Source organism: Polyodon spathula, chromosome 16 (assembly GCF_017654505.1).
Source record: "Polyodon spathula isolate WHYD16114869_AA chromosome 16, ASM1765450v1, whole genome shotgun sequence".
In the NCBI taxonomy this organism is placed as follows: Eukaryota; Metazoa; Chordata; class Actinopteri; order Acipenseriformes; family Polyodontidae; genus Polyodon; species Polyodon spathula.
Genome location: NC_054549.1, coordinates 36501917 through 36528465, shown reverse-complemented (window position 1 = coordinate 36528465; position 26549 = coordinate 36501917). Strand labels below are relative to the sequence as shown.

The window sequence follows — 26549 nt, the reverse complement described above, 5'->3', positions numbered from 1 at the left end:
CTACTGCCACAGGATGCCACCCTGTGGAGAGTGCTCTCTATGTGGTTAACCTTGAGGGGGGGTTCAAAGTGTTCCCACGCCCCAGTAGCTTTTCAAATAGTGTTTTAATTACTTGGTAAGACCGGGCTTGCTGTGTGACATTCTTTTCACTATGTTTTGTTTCGGTTAGGCTTAAACTTGGTATGGACATTCCTTAGCATTATTAAGGTATCAAAATTCTGAGTGGTTGTGTTAATGAAGGCTGTATAGCAAGAACCTTTCGCCTAAATTCGATGAGCATCGACGCACAGTCAATGTAGGTCACAGGAACGAGGATGTAAAGTAGTGCATGTTTGTGTAACAGTCAATATTTTCACTTCCAAAACCATCTTCTTTACAACAACCATTATCAATGCTGATCTGGAGTCATAGCTGAATACAGTCTGCTGACCAAGAACCCCAATGCTTCCAGGCCACCACAGGGTTAAAATATGAAATCAAAATGAATGCTTATGGCATGCTACTCTGATGAATAACACTGAAATGAATAGAGGGGGCCAACGCTTCCGGGCATTGCTGCATTTAATAAAAGTGCAAACAAGCAGTTTCAATTGCGCTGTGTTCTTGTCTGCAGTGACGCATTGTATGCAGGCTGTCTGCTCATTAGTTACATTGTTTAATGGCATTTTCAAAGGCTGGTGTAGTTGCTCAGGCTGATCTTCCTGTTCAAGGTCAGAACTGATGGAGCAGAGATAGGAATCGCTAACAGAGGGGTCGGATCTTTTTACAGGTGATGGCAACGCTTCAGTTGTGAACCTGCTGTTCATTATCACAGGTTATATATAGTGAAGTGAATTCCACCATGCTGGGCTTAAGCAAAGCTCATTGTGTGGCAACTGCGGTTGTTTGGTTGTTTAATGTTTTTATCCCGTACCCTATAAAAACAGTAATCAGCTTGCATTTTTAATTGTATACCTTTACAGCATTTACAATTTCAGTTGCGTGTTTTGCGGGAGGTATAAGAGGATAATCCCCTTTTCCCCTGACTTGAAAAATCTAATATATATATATATATATATATGGATGAAGGCTATATTTGCATCCTGAACCATTTGAAAAAAAAGCCTTATACCACAGTAGTGACATCAAAAAGTGATAATTCCTCAAGAGGAAAATATACTTGAACTTTGACCCATTCACCTCCTTGAGACCATCACTTTTAATTCAGACGCATAATGTATCGTTTTCCATCACTCGACAACACCCACAGTACAGAAATGTGAATTCATCATCAACAAAATGAGGATACGTGAAACAAAAATATGAAAAAAAATGATATAAAACTATCTCAGAAACTGGAGTGGAACAGGAAATTAAAACAAGGTAAAGGCAATCATCCAAATAAAGCTGAAGCACTAATGGATAATGGCATAGAACGTCTGTACAGCCCTGAAACATTACGTTTTTTTTTTTTTTTTTTTAAACTACTTAGTATCACAAGGGTATCCATGTATTAAAAATATATATATATATATATTATAAAAAATAATAGATGGGCTTCTTCAGTGAGTTACAGGAAAACAATTCCATGTTTGGTTTCTGTGAAAGTTTATAAATTACTCGACCTGTAGAGAAACGATTATTTGGTTCTCGTCTGCGGTTCTTACTTATAGCATTGCGCTTGAAACTTGACTGGGCTCCTACTTGAAAACAAACAAACACGTTGCAGTCTTTATCACAGACTCAATGTGTAAGCCTGGCTACCGAGTGAAGTTTCAAATGCAATTTCTGTTTCCAGCAGATACGACTTTTCTGAGATATAATATATATATTAATATTAAACTTTCTCCTTATTTTCAAAGAATATATTATACATATATATATATATATATATATATATATATATATATATATATATATATAAAAAGTTGAACTGATACCCTTTGTTTTCCTATTTGAAAACACTCAACCCTTCTGCATGTGAAATTTTTTGACACCCCCTAGACCGGTAGCAATGTACCCTCACAACCAAAAATCCTAGCAATGCTTTGGCTTCCACTGCAATTTATATGCATGACATTGTGGTTTGGGTCGTACCAAACCACCAAATGTAACAATAGAACAGTCGAAAAATGATATATTCTCAATCTATTTCTATGCAGCAAAATGTAGCAATATAACCTTATAGTATCCATATGGATAACATATTTGCATGATATCCGAGTGCACCTGTGATGATGCAGTGTTCTATTCCTGAAACAAAGTAACTATTTGGAGACAGTATATAAAACACTTCGGTAAAGGACATATGCAATGAGCCATGATGAGGCTGAGGTGCATGTCACTGTGCAGAATAAACTCACGTGGTGCAGCTGATGTCATGAATCTATTTGGGGTTTGTTTGTGATGGGTTGATGTGATGTACTGTACAGTTTCAGAAACAGGCACTGTCTGATCTTTTGTGAAAATTACAGTATAAACTGGGGTCATGCCTTCGTTCATTCATTCATTCATTCATTCAGTCATTCATGTTTTGTTTTTGTCAAGGTGTATGGTGATCATATTGGCTGTTTGGGATATTTCAATGATTTCCATCTCAACAATAATTTGGTTGAAACTATTTCTGTCAGAGTTATTTGCCTTTGTTCTGTTTCCTAATTAACGTGATCCAGGCTTGTCTGGTCTTGCATTTCTGGTGTGTACCATCATTTTAATAATTTAACCTCTAATTATCCCAAAAGTGTTTCAGTCTTCAGACTTTTCACTCAAGTATTACATTTTTCTTTTTAAATTGACCTTTTACGGTCCTTTTTTTAGCTTGATAAAAATAGATATCCCACATGATACATGAGTCAGGCAAAATGGAGACGTTAATAGGGCTTCATTAATTTCATCCATCTAATGTGAACTGGATTAGTCATTTTGAATCCCTGTGGAAGAAACCAACTGAACACTATACCGTCTGATTGGGATGCAAACAATGAAAGAGCAAGATTATTTTTCTGAAAGTGAAGAAACTTAATCGTTTCCAATTGTGTCTTAAGCTCTTGATTAAAGACACAAAAGATAAATATACCTACTTTTTTGTTCTCTAGTCCCCTATCTTATTTGACTTCCTCCCTGCTTATTTCAGATTCTTTATCTTCGTCTTGACGTGACGCACGGCATCCAATATTGACGTCAGTCTCTCAACTTGCAAAAGCTGTTCGTTTCACATTTAAAAGCAGCACTGCTCTCCTTGTGAATTGCTACACACTGGATCTGCTCTCTCAACCCACGGCAGTTCAGAGGTTGCAGCAGAGATTAAGTTAACTCAGCGGGCTCATTCTCAAGTGATCAGTAGGCCAGGGATTAAAAAATAAAAAGCACTGAGACTGAATTACCCTCTCTCTTCGAGAGAGGATAATCCCACTAGGTCAGAACGGAAATGATAGAAGTCTGTTCCTGGTGAGTGGATCATGAGAGGGCTTCATTCACCAGTGCTATTAATACTTTACCTTTCACAAGTGCAGCCAGTATTGCTTTTTGCATTCCCATTTTGTTGTTCATTTTGTTGCTCATGAGAGGTTAAGCAAGACCAAAGCTCTCTCTGGTTATCCACAGACAACTGAACCTGTGGCTGTATGAACTTGCTCTGATGCTAACACCCTTGTCAGGAGTCAATGAGCTTTTGCAGTATGTGGCTGTCTTAACTGATGGTCAGTGAAGCCCAACCATGTGCTTTAAAAGAAGAGCCAGATCCTTTGTTCTGGATTGGACTGAGAACAGCAGGTTGTGCTCCCTGCCGTTGCACTGTGATAGTTCTGCTGGAGTGTGGTTTTTTTATCTGTATTTTGTATTTCTCTGTTTATTTAAATCTTTGATTTGTTTTTATTATCTTTTTTGAACTGCAGTCTTTCACCTCTGTGTCTGCTATTCCTGCCGCTGGCCATCCTTGACCACTATGCTACCCTACCACAGAGCTGTTCTGTCTTTATACCCACCCAATCTATTTTAAAGGCGTTGTGTTGTGTGAGCTAACTTCGTGTCTCCACATGTATTTGTGCTTGTGACCCACCGGAAGTGAAAGGCTATTGAATTAACCCTTTGACCACTTAGCAGGAACCTTTGTGCCTCCAAAACCCATCTAACTCATGTTATAATTCATTAAATTAAAATAAACTATTTTATTGGAAACAGGTACTGTAGTGGAGCAATTAATTGACAGTCCATTTGAAAGATTCTGCAGGTTAATTAACAGTGTTTAACCTCTGAGTTTTTATTTATTCCGTGAAAGATACCTGTATTGACTTTACTCCCTTCACCGCTGATCTGTTGTCCCTGTGCTCAGACACATGCTGTAGCTTGTTGTTGCTGGACAAGCGATGGAAAGAAAGTGCAGTAATTGTTTCCGTCGTCAAGGGTTACATAAATCAAGGATTTGCAGCACCAATCAAACCAGTTCCTCCAGCTCCTGAAAACTGTTGTGTGACTTAACACTCCTGACTCACCTGTCCGCAGCCATGAATTAAGTTGCCATGGAAGTGTATCCTATAGATTTTTAATTTTATTTTATTTTTTTAATGTGCTGGGATCTTATTAAATGGAAAAACTGTACTAGAGTCAGTATGCTGGCTTAGCTTTGCAAAACCCTGTGTGCTGTGTTTTAAAATTTCCATCCCATGTGCAAACTGTTATAAACCAGAATGAGCCCTTAGAAATTATAGCCTATTCAGAGCTGCCAATTAAGGGTTTAACCCTTTTTTAAATTGCTTAACAAATGCCCTCATATAAAGACTAGAAGAAAGTTTTGTTTATTCGTCCCAATATGAGGTCATGAAGGGGTGTGAGTTGGGTGTAGTGGCACACCCATTGCAGTGTTATACATGGGCTGAGCAATTGAAGGCTTCAGTATCTTGGGAACCGCGATACCAAATGTGTGTGAAGCAGCTGCTTTTGAATTTAAGGTACAACAACATGCATTGATGTGTGTGTGTGTGTGTGTGTGTGTGTGTGTGTGTGTGTGTGTGTGTGTGTGTGTGTGTGATATAGAACTTACACATAATGAAAGGATTCACGTGCTGTGATCTTTGAGCACTGGACTGAGACACACTACAGCTCACATGCCTGTGATTGAACTCTTTTCCAGTGTTGCATTTCTGCTTTTAAAAATGAACAACCTCCAGGGGGCAGGGTATAATTAATTAGCAATACCTCCAGCATGTGAATCAATTAAACAGTGTTAACTTGCATTTTACATACTGTTAAATTCATTGAAAGATAAATATACGCTAAAGGGACTGCTAGTTTTTCACAGCCTTGGAACACAGTGGGACCTTATTCCAACATTGTTTAAATCAGTTAACTAGGCCATGATAAGTTACATCTCAGCATGTTTTGTTTTCTGCAGTTTAGGTAGATAGAGATAGATAGATACAGTAGCAGCTGGATAAATGTATTAAACAATGTATATCATTTTCAGCTTAACCTAATAGTTGTATAGATAGATAGACAGATAGATAGATAGATAGATTTTTTTTTTCACTGTCATTCACAGTAATGGTCTGTAGTGGTTTTTCATTGATCACCACTGCCACCCAGTGTACATTTTCAGCATTGCAATAGCACCTAAAAGCACAGGGTTGCCTGTGGTTCAGGATTCTTATACAGTCACAACAGAGCAACGAAACATGTCTGATGATGGACAACAAGACAGTAGCTGACTCCTAGAAGTGGTTACTTAGTCTTTACAGGTATATGGGCACCATGTGTGCTTTATATATGGTTCTGCCATTCAGACAGCATTAACAAACTGCAGAATGCAGCATTTTGGCAGAGAATCATAATACCTCTTGATAGCTGGACTTCAAACTGTTTGGGCTTTTTTTGCATTACAGCATTGCAAAGTGCCCTGGCCTCATATCCACCCCCGTGCTGTGGACGTGCTGCTGATGCCTCTGGTGAAAGCTCACTGAAGGCTGAGACACAGTATTGTTGCAGACAGGGGACGGGCTTAAACTGGTGGCTGACAAAGTGATTAAGTGAAGTGTCGTTTAGCACATTCACCCCAGAGGGAGCAACAGCCATGCACACAGTGCTGGTAGGGAGGCATTGATAGACACTGAGGCTGTGGGGCGATTGTGTCACTGGAGGGGCTCATATCTATATGCAGCTTGGGTTACCAGAGGCAAGCTTAGATTTAAACCAATATAAGTAATGCTGGCCTCTCAGGTAAACGCCACTGCCACATTAAAATCCATTCAGTTCTGAGAAGCGCAATCCAAGTCCATTCATATCAGTACAGATAACACTGAAACTGTGTCTATTAACTAGGCCTGCAGTGGTTAACCTTAAATAGAGGCACGTCATATTACAAGGATAGATTATTACATGTGACTTTTACCATATGCATGCTTCACGTAGCCATACAAATGCAAATTCAACACATTTTTTAAATGGAGATGTATTCAATATTGTAGCCATAGCTGTAAGAATTAGCCTACAACCAATTACTATGTAACATAGCTCCATAGCGCCATCATATTATGGGAGTTTTCTGATCAGGGGAGTGTACTTACAGTGCAGAGTGCAATTGGGGTTGAGTGTATTCAGAGATGTGATGGACACAAACCAGGCTGCAGAGTTTATCATTGCTCCCTCACCCAGCTGATCGGGTTACCCCCACTGCGTTCCTGAAATAAACCACCTTCCCCTACTCTCCTCCACCTAATGAGACTTCAGCCTTAATCAATGAGAAAGATGCAGCATTCCCTTTTCACAGCATGGGCCATCTTCCATTACCATTACATATGTAAATTACATTTACATCACAGCAATCACCAGTAGGGTTTTAAACCTCTTTGCATTGTGTTTTAAAATACTGCCTCACGCGTGCACAGCATGCTGTGCAATTGCATTAATAATGTATTTGTATACTGTATTGATATTTTCAACATCACGCACCTTCTTACTGATACACTGGTTGTGACATGGAGGGCCCTGTTGCTGGTTCTCGCGCGGATGTGTACAGCTGAAATTATTTTCCTTAGTCGTGTAGATCATTTGTATTCACTATTTATTTTGAATGTCTTTGTATCTGAAAGAATTGAAGGAATCCCACAATATATTAATCAGAAAAAATAAATCAGCACTAGAAAGTCTTGTGAATACATTCTGAAGGTTGTAACACTGACTTGGAGTGGAGCTTCCTGATTGGTCAATCTGAGGTTTCTGACTATAATTAGACTCAGTTAGACATGGCCTGGTAGATAAGTGACCGTAGCAACAGCACAGTTTTCAGAGCTGTAGTCTCGCCAGCTATTGATAGATGAGACAAGTCTTACAAGTTACATCTCATCTGACTTCAGCAGTTCCCTTATGTAGGTTCTAAATGAGCCTTGAAGCAAATACTGTACACTTCCTTCTCTGATCTATGATGTACTAAAAACCAGACATGTGATGACAGGTGTTAGGTGATTTAAGAGGTACCCAATTCCTGAGCAGTTACATGAGATCAGGCGCCATGCCTTCTCCTTGCAATTAAAGCAGGCACCACTTAAGAATGAGTGTCGTTTAGGTCTTTTTGCGGCTTACATCTGTCTAGAATAACAACATTTCTGGAAAACGTTGCTGAGATTTGAAGATGTTAGAGCAGGACGAGTTTCCCTAAAATTTCATTTTACAAGCCAACCAAGAAAAATGCTTTGCTGACGCTCATCCTTCAAGAACATTGGCATACTTATGAACATCTACTGTATTATAGATCAGATTCAAATAAGCTTCACTTCACTTATTCACTTACAGTCTGTATGACTGGTCGTATTTCTGTAACCCATAAGCATAGTGGACCGAGTCTGTGGTGTAAATGACGTAATGCGTGCAAAAGGAAATATACCAGATAACAGTTCATGCAAACGTGCCTGTCTGTTGTGTACAATCTGGGGCTGAGGGGTGCACGGTGCTTGGTTAGCAGCACCCTGCCTGTGCAGTGGGTCGCCCTGCCTCTCCCTGAGCCTGTTTTTGCCACCCACTGGAAACCACAGTGCATTAGAATTAGAAAATTATAAACAGGTGTCCATGAGCCAGTAGATATTGGTTATGTTATTCCAGAGAAAAACCTAATAAACTGAGAGGACATCTGCTTTGCCTCACAGTCAGCTAAATGGCTTTATTGAAAACCAAATGAATTTATGTATTGATAAAGGAGGCTCTAAAATATACATTTAGATACTTCTAGCACTGTAGCATCTTATTGAAAGGGAAATCTCATTGACAGCAATGGCGAGTAAAGTAGTACAGCGTACTTTGTAAGCCATTAAATCAGTGTATCTAATGTTCACATTTCGTAAGGTTAGTAAGAGCAACCAGTGTGTGTCCACCTGTATCCTCTTATTGGTGTAGTTTGCATTATGTAGCATTTCTTGTCCCCTGAAATTGTGAAAAATAAAGTGACATTTTAGATGTATTTTTTTCTCTTTCCTCTACTTGTTACCTGAATGAGAAAGGCAGTCACAATGGAACCTAACGTGTCATTTCCTCTATTCTAGCAGGTACAGATCTTATAAGGAAATGCAAATAGCAACAGCTTAGCATGCATGTCTTCCATGCTCACTGTCTCATTTTTTTCATTTTTCTTGTCTACAGCACAGAGAGGACAATGTCGCTACTGCACCTTCAACCAATATCCAACATGGTTCAGACAGGCTTTTGGATGTGGCCTGCCACTGGCTATATCTTAGCTGATTTAGGTAAGTTTTACATAGTGGTATTGCTCTTAGTAGGGTGTTGCCAAGCCACTGTCCCTGGGCTGAAGTCAACTTCCAATGATTGTGTCATCAGACAAACCAGGAGCTGGGAGCAGAGTCCTATGTTTTATAATGCTCTTTAACTTTTGCAGAAGTCTTCCTAACAATCTAAGTTTGCATTGTTTGAAATATCCGGAGTCAGCCTGTATCTCGCTGAACAGGTAAGTCTACACAATTTACTAGAATAACATCTGGGATCGACCCACTCCAGCTGGATATTTAACACAGAAATCCAAAGGCACCTTTTCCAACAGTTTTTGCAACTAGTGATCTTGGACTGCAAATAACTTGTTGACCTCCAAAACTAGTCTGAGAGCTTGCTGTGTGATGAATACGTACATCCCCCTTCCCATTCTTCAGGTTTAAACAGGCAGATGGCTCTCAGCAGGTGCTGCTTCTTTATATCTGGAAATGCAATTTGTTCCCTCTGACAAGCAGCAAACATTAAGATAAGAAATAAGCTATGAGTTATTGGAGCTGCCTTGTGCCTTGTTATCAGGAAGCAATGAGCTCCAGAGCTCCAGGAGGAATTGCTGTTGCCTTGCCTGCACAACTCGATGCTACACAGACTCATTTGTGGTAGGTCTTGCTGATATGGGGCCATTGCCAGAGTCCCAGACAGGAGCCATGAAATCAATCTAACCTGAATGGTACAGGCACATACAGTACTGTCGGCCATTCATATGCAAGCATGACTTGTGTATTCAGGAGTCTCCAGTTAAGGTAACCAAAGTTTCCTAAGAATGGGAGTAATTTTAAGATAACCAGCACCACGCAATACCGAAGAAGAAAAGCTCCCTTGAGCCCCTGAAAAGAGACTAAACCATTTTTTTTTCGAACATTCAGAGCTAGTTTATTAGACCCATATTGATTTTGAATAGGGACACCAGTTGTTACTAATGAAATGTATGTCTCTCTTTCAGATGACCCAGAGATGAACAACTGAAAGGAAACTTCAGAGCCATGAGATCTAGCGCATGTGTTTCAGACCGAAGCCCTATGATTCATCTTCTTGCTGTTGAAGAAGGTCTGAAAGGCTGATCTTCAGACACTCTTTTTGGTGCAGAGGAGCCCAGGACTAGGCTACAGCACGGGGCTACCATTGGGATACTAAGAAGCTAAAGAACCATGTTGGAAAGACAATGGAGCAAGCAGATAAATATGAGAAACGGTGTCCTATTTACCTATCTCTGTTTCTCAGACTGCTAGTTGGGAATCCTGAGAACAGAGTCTACGACAATACTGGCAAACCGGAGTGTCTTTGCACAGCAGGAAAGACCCAGCAGTTGAAGGTGACAGATGATGATTTGTTATCTATTCCTGCATTCTGAGGATTTCTTTTTTCTTCTTTTTAAATATACTGCTGCACTTCATTGAGAATACTTAAGGCTTTGGAATTCAGCCTGTCTGCTGCTTGTTTGATTCCAGTCTTTTTGGCACAGAAAATGGACCTATCCCAGGTCCCACAATCTCCTCTTATTCTTAATAAAAAAAAAAAAGTTTCATAGGTTTTTCTTGTACTAAAAGACCTTTTTTTTAATTTTGAACGGAGCATTTAAAAATAAAAAAAAAAAACATGTCCGTAGATAAATTAAATGCTCCATTTTTTTCTTAACATTCCAGTATGGTAATGATGACCCTTTTGAATGCTGTCTTGTTTTTGCGATGTATCGTAAAGATTTTGGGAAGCGGGCTGCATGTAGAACACCAGAGAACTGTATATCTAGGACCGAACACTGTTCATTACCTGAAGCAAGGAGGCCATAGGACGTTACACAAGTTAAATAGAGAATCAAAAAATAGAGAAAAAAAAAACTAAAAAAACTAAAAAAACAGCGTTGAATCTGGTCACACATTTGAGGACTTTCTGTGATAAAAAAAGAAAGCCATAAAACTGTAGGGCAGTTGAGTTTGTCTTTAAGCCATTGCAAAGCCATCACGAAACCATCCCAAAGCATCCGGTTCTCTGTGTCTATTAGTTCTGTTGATTACTTTCCACCTTTTCCTGATTGTTTTATCGTGTTTGCCTGATTTTCTTTTCTCAAGAGAAAGAAACAGCCTTAATCATTTCAGTTTTATTTTTTACTTGTATACCTCAAACTTTTTTTTTAGTTCACACTGTATAATATTGTATAAAAAAAAGCGGTCAGGAAGTGTTTGCCTCTGCCGTTTATGTTTTAACTGTGCAGTCTGTTCTTATCCATACCTAACAGGCATGCTCAGCGTGAGGTCACTGGGGTCACACTGGCAACACTGTAACAAAATCCAAGGTACTAGTGTGAGCCCTCCACAGATTGCTGCAATGATCCCAGCTCCCCCGCAACGGGCTGGAAGCAGCAAGAGTCTGACTACAAAGGTTCAGCTGGCTGTGGGTTAAGCCATGGCTCTAACTAGTTTCCTTCCCCAAAATGTGAAGAAATGTGTGTTTGAATAGGAAAGGAAAATCTGTACGGGTTGGCTCTGACATTGATCAAATCACCCCTCTTGCATACAGGCCACAAACACCACTTTCACATTGGTTAGGTACAAGGACTGTGGTTTGGTATAAGGACTCTAGATATATACTGTATGAAGTACTGTATTTTTCTTTTGCTCCCAAAAGTTTGAAGCTGTTGATGCTTTACCATTCACACTGTATATCTCCAGATACAGTGTAAGTATTATGGGGTTAGTTAGAAATGAATCTGAACAAACACAGAGGACATCAAGTCTGTTCAAGCAATGTGGTTTGAAAAAATGAACAAGGGGCACACCTTTTGAAGCAGGTACTGTATGGCCCTGATTCACAAAGCAGAGCATTTTTTGATGATCGTTCTAGACTGCTGTTGACGATGGTTTTGCAAAGCTCTAGAACAGCTTGCTGAATTTTATAAAAGTATTTTCTTTTTCAAAACCGAAAAAAAGTTTAAGTCAAATCACAGAAATGGATTGACTTATCATTTCACGTTTGTTGTCTTGACGGCCCAGTGTACTGTTTTATTACAGTGTTGCAGTTTTTTCCCCCCAAAAATCATCTAAAATCCACGCTGATGGGACTGACTGAGCATGCTGCCACACAACCTCATCAACGTTTGTTTTGCGAGCTTCCATTTATCGAAAAACAAAGGGTGGTCGAAAGCAATTTCCATTTCAAACATTCTATGCAATGATATATATTTACTGTTAATATTTAATACCACTATGAAAGTTGTGTTTAAGAATACAATGAAATTGTGTTACCGAGGAACAAAAAAAAAAAAAGGATAGTTTGTATTTAGCGACTTGGTCTGTATGAAGTGTATTTATTGAATTGAGTTTTTTATTTTAGTGGCATGTTTGAGCCCCCTCCCGCTCTCCTCCATGGTTGCCAAAGGGGTAAACATATAGCCTGTCATTATTGTCCTCCATACTGTAGTTTCAAGCATGGGTCGCTAGGTAAAATATGTTGCACGTCCTCATTCAGTCTTAGTGTAGTGGGGTAATTAGTGCTCTTCAGTACTGCCAGGATATGCACTTGTTATTGAAATTAGCAGTAAAAACACGCATACAAACACGCAAACTCTGCAGGTTTTGTATCCTCTGCTTGTATTCAAAATCTCTTGAAGTGTACGATCATTTTTCCAACTCTGCTGGTGTCAGCAGAAACAAATAAATACATTATATAGACCTTCCACGCTCCAGGAGGTACAAACACCATTTTATCAGTCTAGATCATTAGTATCAATAAAAATCATATGTACTGTAGTATGAAAATAACGACACTTGCTCTGATTAGAGTATTGGAGAAAGCAAGCAGCATGCCGCACGGGATATGATTGGGTATTAAACCCAATTCAAGAACAAAGATCTCTTCAACACAATGAAAGGAGGAGCAGTGATATTGTTGGTAATGGAATAACAGGGTTTGATTCAGTGGGTGTGTAGCAATGGATTTTATTAGGAGGCTGTATTTTAACACAGTAAATTGTCTATAGTTTTCGGAAAGGAACAGTTAATGGTGGATAAAACAAGAAGCACATGTATACAGTAGGGTTATACTGACAGGGTCTTTATAATTGATTATACAGGGGGTCAGTCAGCCCTATCTGTAGCTATACAGTGCTGATGAATGAGGCTCCACTAGTATAGCCATACAAGGGCAGCATGCCGTGGATTGAAAGACTCACAGGGTTCCAGTAGCAAAGCAGGCATGTAGCGCTACTGTATGTTCTGCTTGCTGTATCATTCCAGACAGAAGTGTATACTGCCCCCTAGTGCTGCTTCTACTGTATGAATAACAGTTCAGAGCTGCATTCAAGGATTAGCCAAGTACATTTTTTCTAATTTCCACTCACCCAAGCCATTAATCAGTTACACATTCTAACACGCAGCATGTATCCCTTTATTTTGATGAGTTTTAGTTCTCATGCTGCTAAAATGTAACCTCATTGTATAGTGTGTAGTATTTAGTGCAGGTGTGTTTTTGATCCCATGCCAGTAGTGGTCTGTGGGAAAATGTTGAAGCTGCAAGGGGTGACATCTTAAAAGCAAATCTTGGGTCCACACTGAACTATATAACAGAATGTGAGCATAGTGTGTTTTTCCATCTCTCTCTGCCTGTATGATGGGATGCTACTGAATTTCCTTAGCTTCTCCTGAGTAGCACATTACAGTACCTTGGAGCCTCATATTTGGCCATTCCTGTTGATAAGGATATTACATACTCTATTAAAAATAATATAGATGCTTGATAAATGATTATAAGGAAGAACAAAATAACCATTTACTGCACAAAAGCAAACTAGCAATAGTAAGTCTCATTTTGCATGTACTTTTTTTTTTTTTTTATATAATTTGTAAAGGAATAAGGGTCAATAAAGCCTTCAGTATTACAGACCTACTCTTCAGAAAACAGTCGAGGCAGAATGTTTCTGTCCAATAACAAGTGCATAGCCACATGCCACCAAATCCTTAGCACACAACTGAAAATACTTGGCAACCATCTTCACTGTAAATAAAAACTCAAAACTGTACAGCGTGTAAATCTCATGTGTACAGCGATCATTGGCGTGGGTCATCGTTTATGTCCTGGCCCAGCCGACCTGCCAATTTGTGCTTTTGTGTATAAAACAAACAAACAAACAAAAACAGCATTGTGCAGTGTGGCTGGCTCGTATAGACTGTTGAAAAACAAAATAACTTGTATTCAGAAACATACTGGTCTGTGTAGAGTTTCTATACATGTCGTGTTTGTAAAATAAGAAAACTTCCTTAAAGTAAACTTGGCTTCCATGTCATTGTATGGGGGGGTTGGATGTAAAAAAATAAAAAATAAAAAAAAAAAAGATAAAGAAAAGAAGAACAAAAAACCGATTTTAAAAAGTTACATTCACTGTTGTAAGTGCAGTGAGCTATCTCACGTGTATCCATTGTAAAGCTGTGTGTGTGTTTCAATGTATTCTCGTAAACAGTTGTAGTAATTTGGTGCATCATGTCATGTAATGTGATTAATGTGATAATTACCCTACAATACATTTCCGTCAGGAACGAATAAATAAAAAATTTATTCTGGAGTGGTTATTCATAAGATGAAGCGTGGCAACCTCAGCAGGACAGCTGGAGATTCAAAATGACACCACCTACAGTCCCTGTAAAAGTTCCCCATAGTAAAAGCACGGTGAAGCATAGGTAAGCATGGTAAAGAGTAGTGAGGTATAGTAAAGCATAAAAATAAACAAGGCAAACCTTGGTGAACTACAATAAATGCACAGTCTAACTGTGGGAAAATCATGGGGAAAATACTGAGCACAAATTCAATGGTTATGCAATCCCACCTTGGCAAGCCCATGCAGATGAAGATGACATATTTACCTTTAAAGCACCTGGATACTTCCGATTATACAGCAACACACGCTTTTTCGAAACCTCCAGCATATATAGAGCATCGTGACTTACATGTAATGTATGTGGATTGCATAAAAATGTCAGTGTAAAATAAAAGATGGATAGAGAAATAGGTTCTATAGCCTTAATAAACTTTGGTAAGAAATGTGCTAATCCAACTTTCATCACAACTGGATAAGCGATGCTCTCGACTTATGTAAAAATGTCCATGTGACATACAGTACAGACGGACTACTAGGATATCCATCCCCTGCAGGGAAAAAAGTGCATGAAAAGGAATGAAAGAAAACATGCTCTCAGATCTTATGCCGAAGTAATATTTCTATTTTCTATTATATTATATAGACTTTTGATTTTGCCCCCTATTTAACCCATTTAGCCCTGCCATCAGAAATCATGTCATGCCATCAGAAATCATGTTGGAACCTCACGGGACTCCTAGCTCCCAGTCTGAGGATGTGTATAAACATGTCAACATATTTGTGTTGTCCTGTTCTCATGTATACTTAATAAAAGAGTTTATTCTTCAGCTTGACAAAAATAATTAAAGAGTGAAAGCGTTAAGGAAGAGATTTTACTGTTTGAGGTTCCTGCTTCTGCAGCTAGACCTGCTAAGGAGAAAACATGTCTCCTGTTGCGAGTTACCTATGAAGAGGTCTGGCTCAGTTCCTCAGCAAGTCATGTCCCAAAGGAACCCCAGAGTCACACACTGCATTACCTTGGCCATGCCACTGCAATTAAATAAACTAATCTCTTTCCACCACATCTGTTAGCATAAGCTTGCATGGCTTTTAGAAACCACTCTATGAAGAAGCACTCTCGAGAGAACTCCTTGCTATCACAGTCTCCTTGCTATCACAGTCTCCTTGCTATCTCAGTCTCCTTGCTATTGCAGTCTCCTTGCTATTGCAGTCTCCTTGCTATCTCAGTCTCCTTGCTATTGCAGTCTTGCTATTGCAGACTCCTTGCTATCACAGTCTCCTTGCTATCTCAGTCTCCTTGCTATTGCAGTATTGCTATTGCAGTCTCCTTGCTATTGCAGCCTCATTGCTGCCGAAAGTCTGCATTCAATACTGTTGAATCGTTTGTTAAAGTGCTGTGTATCAATCTCTGGGGATGGTTTGCCAAAGACCTTTTTTCCCAGAACAAAGGGAAGCAATTCAGTGCTGGATTAAAATCAATAGATGCATCTTCAGGTAAAGAATTTTTCAAACGGGAGGCTGTGTGGTCCAGTGGTTAATAACCAAGAAGTCCCCAGTTCAAATCCCAGCCTCTTAATCTCCTTGTGCTCCGTCTTTCGGGTGAGACGTTGTTGTAAGTGACTCTGCAGTTGATGCATAGTTCACACACCCTAATCTCATATCTTGTAAAGCACATTGTGATGAGGTCCACTATGAAAGGTGCTATATATAAAAATAAATACGTATTGGGCAAGAATGAACAGAGCCTTCTGTCCATCTGACACGTTACTGTTTGTATCCAGGACTCTTTAATGATAAGGAGTAATCCGTCATTCCTATAACAGCAATATGTTCAGATGTATCAGTCTGACTAGAATTGATTGAGGTGAGGTTTTGATTTCTAATTTGGCTGGTGCAGCGCTGTCTGTTAACTCTTAACTCTTGCCAAGTAAACTGTAAACTCCCCCTACTGTTTACTTGGCAACCTTGCACTCGGTGTGGCAACCCGGTAAAGGTCTGCAGTTAATGAATGAGCAATATTTTTTATATAAAAATATGTAATTATAAATTATGAGGTAAAAAAAAAATAATGAAATGGTGGTTTCGTTTTCTGAAGACCACAGTCAACAGTAATCATGGGCCATCTCACACTACAAGTCTTTATCCAAGCAAGGTAACATTAATTATTAGTGAAACTGATTAGTGAAACCTTAACTATCGGTTTGTCGGTAAAAATGAGAGCTGGCCTTTTTTTTTTTTAACGTACGTCAACATTAACACAACCTGTCCCTGCTTCTATCATCTTTAGCCATATTCCGATGTATGGTTGTAGGCTGTCTCTTCGATCAAACCAAAGTAACTCATGTAAGTGTGTTTAGCGTTTTTTAATATATATAGATATATATTCCAATCGTTTTTTGGGGCAGCGTAGACTGTTAGCTGTTCACTTGTTATTAGTTATTACATTTTTATATAAACTTATTTTCTAAAATCTGTCATTTTTCTTTATAAATACAAATTTACTGTAATATTACCCCCCATGTTGGTACGGCCTCTCTCTCTCTCTCTCTCTCTCTCTCTATATTTTTTTTTTCCTTCTTCCAGTCACGCCTCCTCCTGGTCGGATTTCACCATTGGATTTTGAAAGGGGGTGCATGCAAATAGAAAGTTTGAATTTAGTAGCTGTATCACAAACACAATGAACGAATAGAGCGAGGGTAATTAATGTAGTTTTATTTTATTATGAGTACACCGAAGTTTTTTTTTTTTTTAAATAATAAGCAAAACATTTAGCGCTTATACAGTTTAATTAGACCCCTTTGTCCTTCCTTTGTATATTCTAAATGATGTGGTGCCTTGTCTGCTGATACAGCCGGTATGGAGTCGCAGGTATACTAGCTAGGAAGTGTTTTAGATTACAATGTACAGTAATATAATTAGTATCGGTTAATATATTTAAAGTTACAGTTGGTGTATTGTAAATGCATGTTGCCATTGAAGTTACAGCGGGTATGATTACACTGACAGTACGGTACCGTGTGACGGAAGGGGAAATCTAGCTGGATATACAAATTATAATGAAGAAATATGTGGACTAGCAAGTTTTGTAATATTATGAGGCTCTCTTCCGGGTCCTTCTTGAGGTTTTTAAAATTCAATTCTGAACTCGTTCGTGGTTATTTAAAATAAATAAATAAATAAACTTCGCACACACCTGTCCGTTCGTAGCAATGGGGTTCCACAGTTCAGTATGTGTGATTGTCATAAATATTGGTTATACGGTGGACTGTAGACCACGAGTTTCGTTATGGTACTGGCTGCTGGATTTTAAAGGTCGGTACATACAGCGTTTGCAACTGCAATGGTCACGCTGTTTTGTTACTGACGCAGGTGTTGATATAGAAAACAAAATGACCTTTCTAGTGCTGTCATAGAAACGCCACGAACGTGTCAGGTATAAAACGTGCACCCAGAAGAATGTTCAAAAGTAGACGTGACCTTGCCTAACCCAGGACCGTGAAACGAATTTCATCTTTCTGTTAGTCATCCGGACATACTCTATTGTCGTTGTCATTGTACTACTAACCAAATAGCATTATTATTTGCATGTCAAAAAAAAAAAAAAAAAAAAAAAACCCAAAAATTTGAATTATAGGAAAACAACTGTGAATAACCTGGTTGTTCAGTTACCACGTAGTGCCAGTATGAATATAAAATATGTGTGTGTGTGTGTGTGTCTGAGTGTACTCTTTCGGTTTCTCCACAGCTGCAGGGGTGATATGCTCATTCAGATAAAGTTCTACAGGCATCTTTGCCAAAAGGTCTTGCAATGCTCACTAGTGCTTTGAGTATCTTCAAAGCATCTAGGCTGTACCATGTATCTGATTTTCAGAATAACCTAGAGCAAGTACTCTGCCGTCAGGATCACGATTAATTCTGTTAAGAATAGAACTCACTGCATGCCTGGATGTTCTTATTTCTTCACAATAGGTCGTCACTAACCAAGAGGAGATCACCACCTTGTACAGGGAGCACAGCCGCTTTCCCTCCCTGTCCAAAGCCTGTGTTGGACCAGTGATTACTTCCCAGTATGGAGGCAAATACAGCAACATCTACACAGGTGCAGTACATTCCTCTCAACAGCGGCTGCAGGGTTTCTAAAGGGAGTCTTTGAAATCCATTGCAATAAAATAAATTACTTTTGTTGCACTGCTTTTTGTGGAAGTAGTTTTTGAAAAGGTTCAAACAAACTGAAAATTGATCAGACTATTTTTTTTTGTTTGTTTTACTGTATTGAGAAAATGTTAAGCTGAACTGTTAGTATTTGTACAAAATCCAGATATGTAACGGGATGGCAATAAGACTGCTATTGCATAGCAGTTTCACTCATGCCAGGCTTTATTACAAGCTTGATTAGCCACTGGACATAGGTAGCCAGCTCAGGTGTGTCTTGTTAAACTCATAATAAAACCAAGAATGTTTCAAGCTGCTATGCAATGGGAGTCTTATTTCCATACTGTTCTGTATGCTTTACAATTTTACTTTTAATGTAGTGATTATAAGGAAAATCACTTGCTCGATGCCCAAACAATGTACTGTACTTACAATATGTGATGTACTGTAAACTTAGATAACTGTAGTACACATGGCACAAGTGATGGCTGACATCAGAAAAATCACTCTGTCTAACTCTCTATGCTAGTCCTTGGAAGGCACTTTTGTAGGACCAATCCTGTGTATCGATCTACGTGTTCCTGTCCTGTTTTCAGAATGGAGCCAGCGGGATTTGGAACGCAATGAGAACGTCAAGTTCTGCAGGCAGTACATCGCGTTCCACGACGACAAGACCATTGTCTATTCTGGTCCATCTGGAAACTGCACAGAGATAAAGGGAGAGTAAGTACCTCATGTGTTTTTAAAGTTCCAGTATGAATTTTAAAAGTCAGTTTTAGGTGAAATCATGCCGGATGTAGCCCTGTGGTTTCTTGTTGTTTCTGCACTGTCCTCCCAGTGATTGTGTTGATTGTTGACCCCGTAGGCTGCTGAGCAAAGACTCCCCGTCAGGAGCGATGAAAGCTGTCATCAGGGAGTGCAGCACCAAAGGAGAGGAGAAACAATTTCTCGAGGTAAACCCTGCACTGGGCGCTGTTCTAGGCTTTTCTGGTAACAGAAACATATGAATTACAGCATTATATGTGAAATTAGCTACCATTTAATCTATTATGCATTGTATGTGAAATTGAGGTGATTAATGTCTTTAGAGCATTGTATTCTGACTATTTACAATTCGTTTACAGGTTGTTTATTTCTAGGTCTTGTTTTTTGCCAATCAGCAGCACATAGCTTTGAAATAAATAAACCTTTGTATTTCCGTAACCTGGTCTACAGTGCTGTTTTCTACCTCCTCGTAGATCTGGAGCAAGAACTGCAAAGTGAAAAGCATCAATCTGACAGGACTGAAGAAGCATGGCAAAGTCTTTGACGATGGTATGGGCCCGTACATCAGATATTAACAAAACTACTGGCTTAGCAGTGTAGTGCTTAAATAAAATAAACAGTAACAGGGAGGTGGGACGGCTGCACACATCATAACCTCCTTTGTTGTCCTGTGTGCTCCAGACCAGTTTGGATGCCTGGTGTGGTCTCACTCAGAGACCCACCTCCTGTACGTGGCAGAGAAAAAGCGACCGAAGACATGCTCGTTTTTTGAGACGGAGTCCCCAGAGCTGAGTGGTCTGGGGGATGAGGTGGAAACTCTGAAAGCCGACAAGAAAGACAGCATCATCAAGGTAGGGTTGGGTGCAGACCTGATGAAAATTGATACTGGTCAAGGGTTGCCACAGCCGTTCTGCTGATAAAAACAAGCGATGGTACGGTTGACCGTGGAATTACTTGAGGTCACTGCTTTATAACCATCTGAATGTCCTTTTGTAATCTGCCCATCTTTCCTGGCTGCAGTTTATCTTTTTGTACTGTATCCTGTTTCTGTGCGTTTTCCAGGGGGAGCAGTTTGTGTTCTATGAAGACTGGGGGGAAACCCTGGTCAACAAGAGCACTCCAGTCCTGTGTGTCCTTGACATCGAGAGCAACAACATCTCTGTGCTGGAGGGGATCCCAGAGAACATCTCACCTGGGCAGGTGAGCCAGCACTCCACTTAATTCATTCCATCATTTCAGAAAATGCTTATGCATCATGCATTTTAGAGGAAACGCCACTTGAAGGACTGAGATGGGCCATATTTAAATAAAGAAGTTTGAGTTCTGCTATATGTTATTTTCATGTGCATACTATAAGTGCTTTATGTACCTTTCTACATGAATCCTTTGGATTGCGACAGCAGTGTTTCTGTTGCAGGCATTCTGGGCTGCTAACGATACTGGGGTTGTCTTTGTGGGGTGGAGGCACGAGCCGTTCAGACTGGGACTCAAGCACTGCCCCAATAGAAGGTAAGTGTTGGGACTCAAGCACTACCCCAATAGAAAGTGAGTGTTGGGACTCAAGCACTACCCCAATAGAAGGTGAGTGTTGGGACTCAAGCATTGCCCCAATAGAAGGTGAGTGTTGATAAACAACAGGCTTTTGCGCAAGTGCAAATGTACTACCAGCAGAGGTTATAGCAGACCAAGTTAATCTCTACCCCCCCACCCCCCCCCCATCTTAGAGGATTTCAGTAGTTCACTCAGCCAATCAGAGATTTGCTGTTCATAGTGGGGCCATTGTTCTTGACACCAAAAAAAACTTCCTGGAACCAATTTCTAAATATCTTTCTTTTACTACCCTTTGTGTTAGGTCCTCCTTGTTCTACGTGGATCTCAGTGGTGGTAAATGTGGTAAGTGTTGATAGGGGTGGTGGTGTTATACATATTTTTTAAATTAACAGAGGAGTTAAACGTGTGAGCCAAAATCAGCGTGTTCCAGTCCTCTTCCAGCTATGTAAGAAAAGTAGTTGCTTTCAAAAAGGAGGGACATTACAACTGTGAAGCCAGTGAAGAGAGTTATCAGGGATTGGTTATGGGAAACAGGCAGGTAGTCCTACCTGAGAGTGCTACTGAGAGGGCAAGGGTACTGTTTGTTATTTCCATGTTGCCCTCACCATAAACCCACCCAACGGTGCATGGTTTCTGGATAGCGTTATGCCTTTTCTCATCATGTCAATGCAGAGCAGCTCTCCTCGGACACAAAGGCGGTGTGCTCCCCCCGTCTCAGTCCGGATCAGTGCCGGATCGTCTACCTGGAGTGTGGAGTGTTCGGGCCCCATCAGCAGTGCAGCCGGCTGTGCATGGTCAGTGTGTACAAGGATAAGATTCCATTCGGTTTTCTCAGGATATGGCCATTGAGATTCTGTATCTGATTTACAGGGTGCCCGGTTTAAGGCAAGGAATTACTTTTTAATGTAATTTAGCTAGTGTACTGCACTTCATTAAAGGAGTGTCTTGTTGTAATGTCTATAGAAAAAGCTTTATTCTCATCTAATACAAGAGCAAAACAGTGCTAACGTATTATAATTTTTTCTCCTTTTTCAGTATGACTGGTACACCAAAAAGATGTCAACAGTGGTGGACATCGTCAGTAGACCTAGAGAGGGTAAATTTGTTTACTTGCATTTAAAGTAACAATTATTCCATACTTTTTAACCATTAGCTACGTAGGTCTCAAATGTGCAGTGCTTAAAGAAACGCGTGTTATAGCACATGTGTTTTCATTCTAAACATGATATCGGTAGTACTCTAGGTTAATTAGCTGAACAGACTGATTTTGTAGACAGCTGATGGAGCGTAATGTAATTGGTGTCTCCTCCAGATGGCTTCACTGGGATCTACAGCTCCTCTCTGCCTGGGTTCTGCTGGTCGGCTGACAGCCAGCGTGTCCTGCTGAACTCCCCTCAGAGAAGCAGGAAGGTGAGATGGTTACCATGGCAGCTACACGCCTTATTGCCAATACCTGAAACTGTGGGCCCTGAAGCATAAAGACCCAGCATCACTCAGACTCACTGGAAAACTTGTACCATAGTTATGTCGAACGAATTCATTTCCCAATTGTTTCGCTTTTATAGCAAATGAGTAACAACTGCACTTTAGGGACATATTGCTTATCGAGATATTTTGCATGAAGGAGTGCCATTTATTTGCAGCAAAGTGTCTCGAGTGGGTAACATGGGAAACAAAAGCCCCGTCTCCAGTTGCATTGCATTTCTTTGTCTTAATACTTTTTGGATGATCGCCGTGGACTGAAAAACAAACATTTGTGTCATAGTCTGTGCTGTATTGACAGGGCAGAGAAACAAGGAAAAAAAATCATCAGATCAGACGCTGTTAGAAACGAAGCACACCCTGGTGGGAGACGTGCTTCTCCTTTTTGATTCTGCATCTGTTCTGTTAGATCATACAGTAGGACCTCCCTGGTTGTCTGATGCCCATGGTAGTATATCTTTCTACTTTTTAATGTTCTCTTGCTGGTTTTGTTTCAGGAGCTGCTTGTGGTGGATATAAACACAGGGGCTGTGGAATCCCTTACCGCCGGTGAGTAACTTGGGTTTGTCGTTTGTATTCTGTCAGCCGAACCTGGGATTATTTTGATGTCTTTCCAGGAATGCCACTTCTTTTTTTTTTTTTTTCAATCCAACTCCCATTCTCTTAATCAATTCCAATTCCTTCAAATACATTTCATTGAAACAATTGGAATTGATTTTAAAAAGGAATTGGAAATGGAATTGAAATTGAAAAACGCAAATTGAACCGAACCCTAGATGTGGTTGAGTTTGAGCAGGAACATGTTTGCAACTCCTGTTGTAATTAAGTGAATCAATATGATCTGACATTGTCCTTGGGGCGTTTTGTATTGGTTCACAAGCACTCCCGCTCCTCTCTCTCCATTCTCAGGTTCAAGCATGGGGAGCTGGACACTGCTGACCATTGACCGGGACCTCATGGTGGTCAGCTGCTCCTCCCCTAACTGCCCGCCCAGCCTGGTGAGAAATGGATACATTACACCATCGTCTTAGTTTCTTTACTGATGCTTAGTATTGCTTAGGGGTTCCCTGGAGAAACAGCACAATGTGGCGACTTAAAGTTCAATTTTAAATCTTATTAAATAAAGGCTGTAATCAAACTAGATTACTGTCTCTATTTTTATATTTCACTTTAGCGTGCTGCATGAAGATTGAAATGTAAACAGCTGCTTATTAAATAAATGGAAGTATTTAGTGAATTGCAAGCCCTGAAAGAGGGTCTGTGACTTCTATACAGATTTCTGTGGTAATTCAGATGGTACTGTAGCAGTAATGCCCTCTGGTCTGCCTGTCTCTCTCTCTTCTCCTTACAGAAACTGGGCTTCCTCCCGCCGGCGGGCTCCGAGGCTGTGAGCTGGGTCTCTCTTGAAGAGTCTGAGCCTATCCCTGAGATTGAGTGGAGGGTGCTGACCTTCACCTCTCCACTTGAGCAAGAGAACCAGGCATACCGTGAGCCAGCTTTACTGCCTTACAATAATGTATATAGCTATATATATAGCTATTCTAAAACCAGCACGTTTTTCAGAGAGGAGCACAGTACTACCATTTAGAACAGTAACTCTCATGCTCCTTCCTGTGCTAAAAGGTGTTTCTTGATGGTTTTATTCTTCTCATTTGCCTTTACTCTTCAAAACGTGGCCCCTTTGTTACAATATCATCTCTTTAGTTTCAAATGCAGTGCCATTCAAAGCTTGTATGTGCCCATTCCTCTCACCCTCAACACATAGCAAGTCATTTAACAAAGTGAACTGTATTATTCTGGGTAATTTAAATGTTTTCGTTCTTGACAGCTGGCTTGAGTTACGAGGCTCTGTTCCTTAAACCAGCAAAAGCAAAAGAAGGAGAAAAACTGCCTCTCGTTGTGATTCCACATGGTAAGCCTGGAATAAACCATTAGACATATTTACAGTGGTATCTTGGGAGGGCAGCAGGAGTTCATGTATAACGTGTATACAGTACATGACTTCACAATTGCCTCTTCTCATTGATAATGGGGGAGTGGAGCATGTTTGACTGACGTATCTTCTTGACTCGTCTCTGTCTCGTGCAGGAGGCCCACACTCCGTGTTTGTTGCGGAGTGGCTCCTGTCTCAGGCTGTCCTGTGTAAGATGGGCTTTGCGCTGCTTCTGGGTGAGTACAGCACTCACAGAATTAGCCTGCACACTGGAGTTTTGTAGCAGTGGACAATTAAATTTCAGTACTGATTTCCATTGCACTTTCTGTATTTCTAATGTAGTGAATTACAGAGGCTCGATCGGATTTGGCCAGGACAGCGTCCTCTCTCTGCCTGGAAATGTAGGGGACCAGGATGTGAAGGATGTGCAGGTACAGTCCAGTGGTTGTTTAAAAGTACTGTCTTTTGCAGTGTTATAAAGAGACCCTGGTTATCTTTCTCCTGCCGTCTCCTCTGTGCAGTACTCAGTGGAGAGCGTCCTAAAGACAGAGTCGCTCGATGAGCAGAAGGTTGCTGTGAGCGGAGGTTCGCACGGTGGGTTCCTGGCCTGCCACCTGATTGGGCAGTACCCCGAATTCTACAAGGCCTGTGTGGCCAGGAACCCCGTCATCAACCTGGCCTCCATGATTGGCAGTACAGACATCCCCGACTGGTAATCACAAGCTTTTCGTTTTGTGTTACAAGCCCCTAATGCAGTGGGCAACCTTGGCTGTTCTCAGTCTTTTGATTTGCTGTTGAACTGCATTGCTTTTGTTACAACCAATTCCTCTTCCTTGTACTGATCCAGGTTTCTTTGGGAGTGTCTTGTGTTTGGGACTTTCAGTGTTCGCGACTTTGTCAACAGAATTAGTATTCATGAGGCTGTCTTGACTCTGACATTGATGTGTTCACGCAGTACCTGACTTTCAGCCCTTGTGTTCAAGGTGCATGGTGGAGGCTGGCTTTGACTACAGCACTGATGCTCTGCCTGACCCTGCTGTCTGGGAGCAGATGTTGAATAAATCTCCTATCAGACATGCCCCTAAGGTGAGTAAACAGCCAGCTGTCTTTATTTCTCTTCAGTTTGCGGTTGTTTCATTTTGTATTTAAGTTTACATTGCAAATATTTTTTTGTGTATTCATTTTAATTTATATTGTGAAGCAGCTTTGCGTCTCAGATTACAAAAAAGAAAATGTAATCTAATTTCTATGCAGGTAAAGACTCCTGTTTTACTAACTCTGGGAGAGGATGACAAACGAGTTCCCAGCAAGCAGGGAATTGAGTACTACCGAGCTTTGAAGGCGCTGGGAGTCCCTGTCAGGTGAGTGAAGCAACACAGAGAAGGATACACGCAGAGAGAGCGCTACCCTGGAGCCAAACAGCTGCGGACAACTTGTTTTTATAGTTCCCCAATTGTAATGTGCAGATAACACATATTAGAAACTTAAGACAGCTTTAGTTAATTTGGAGGTAAGTTAAATGTGTCTTTTTTACACTTTAAAAGAATAAGGATGTTTCCGATTATGTGTGTTTTAGGGGCTACCTTTTCTGGATTTCTATCGAATTGTTAGGTTTTTCCAAAGTGGTCGACACATTTTAATTCGGCACTCTTAATTATCTGCCAATGCTGCTTTTGTCTTTCAGGTTGCTATGGTACCCCGGTAACAACCACTCCCTATCCAAAGTGGACGCAGAGTCCGATGGGTTCATGAACATCGCTCTCTGGATCAGTCAGCACCTTAAGCTGTGACCACTGAAACCTTAACGATTTTACTGTATGCATTTCATAGACATGCATCCAGCATAGCAGCGGCTTCAATACATGTCTACAGCACTTACTGGCTTCATGTACTACAAATGAGGGCTGGTGCCAGCATCTCCTAATGACCCATACATCCAACTCAACAAATGTAATACAGGCTATGTATAGGGCCGTTTCTTAGTTTATTAACTGTTAACAAACTTTGTAGCATAGGGTTAGGGTTAATAAAAACCTGATTTAATTTGCTAAACATTACTACAGTAACAATTTGAACCGATTTCAAGCATATGATTATCCATAGGGCTCTGGTGTTTGATTGATCATCCAGGCCTATTATATTATTAACTAACAGTTAACAGAAAATAAATAATGTACATTAACATGTTTATTAGCTCTTTGTTAACAGTTAATAAACTAAAAAAAAAAAAAAAAGCATTTAAATCACAAGGCATGAATGGCCATGTAATTGCATTGTAATATCACGGTATTGTAAATGCCAATGGTTGCTAACTGGAGTGTACAGTAGGTTCATGACAAT

The 26549-nt window shown here is 40.2% G+C and overlaps 2 protein-coding genes across 4 annotated transcripts in view; both read left to right on the top strand.

Moving 5' to 3' along the window:
- Positions 1-15077, top strand: part of LOC121328855 (protein bassoon-like) — a 39854-nt gene extending 24777 nt beyond the window's left edge. Inside the window, exons 10-11 of one of the 2 annotated variants that reach the window (XM_041273979.1) lie at positions 8602-8705; positions 9686-15077. The gene's annotated coding sequence lies outside the window, so the exon portion shown is untranslated. The remainder of the gene's footprint in view (positions 1-8601; positions 8706-9685) is intronic. The other variant, XM_041273980.1, reaches the window with a different exon arrangement.
- Positions 15078-17074: 1997 nt separating this feature from the next.
- Positions 17075-26264, top strand: apeh (acylaminoacyl-peptide hydrolase). Of its 2 annotated transcripts, none has more exons than XM_041274617.1 (22): positions 17075-17194; positions 18296-18425; positions 19075-19201; positions 19344-19431; positions 19717-19792; positions 19925-20094; positions 20306-20443; positions 20661-20752; positions 21096-21136; positions 21467-21588; positions 21830-21890; positions 22107-22204; positions 22774-22825; positions 23186-23274; positions 23628-23763; positions 24105-24188; positions 24365-24445; positions 24552-24640; positions 24731-24921; positions 25193-25295; positions 25464-25570; positions 25894-26264. In XM_041274617.1, the coding sequence occupies exons 1-22, from the start codon at positions 17183-17185 to the stop codon at positions 25997-25999; spliced, it is 2193 nt and encodes a 730-aa protein (XP_041130551.1). In that variant the 5' UTR covers positions 17075-17182; the 3' UTR covers positions 26000-26264. The 2 variants fall into 2 exon arrangements, with proteins under 2 accessions (XP_041130551.1, XP_041130550.1); XM_041274616.1 differs by lacking the exon at positions 17075-17194 and adding an exon at positions 17228-17314.
- The last annotated feature ends 285 nt before the right edge of the window (positions 26265-26549 follow it).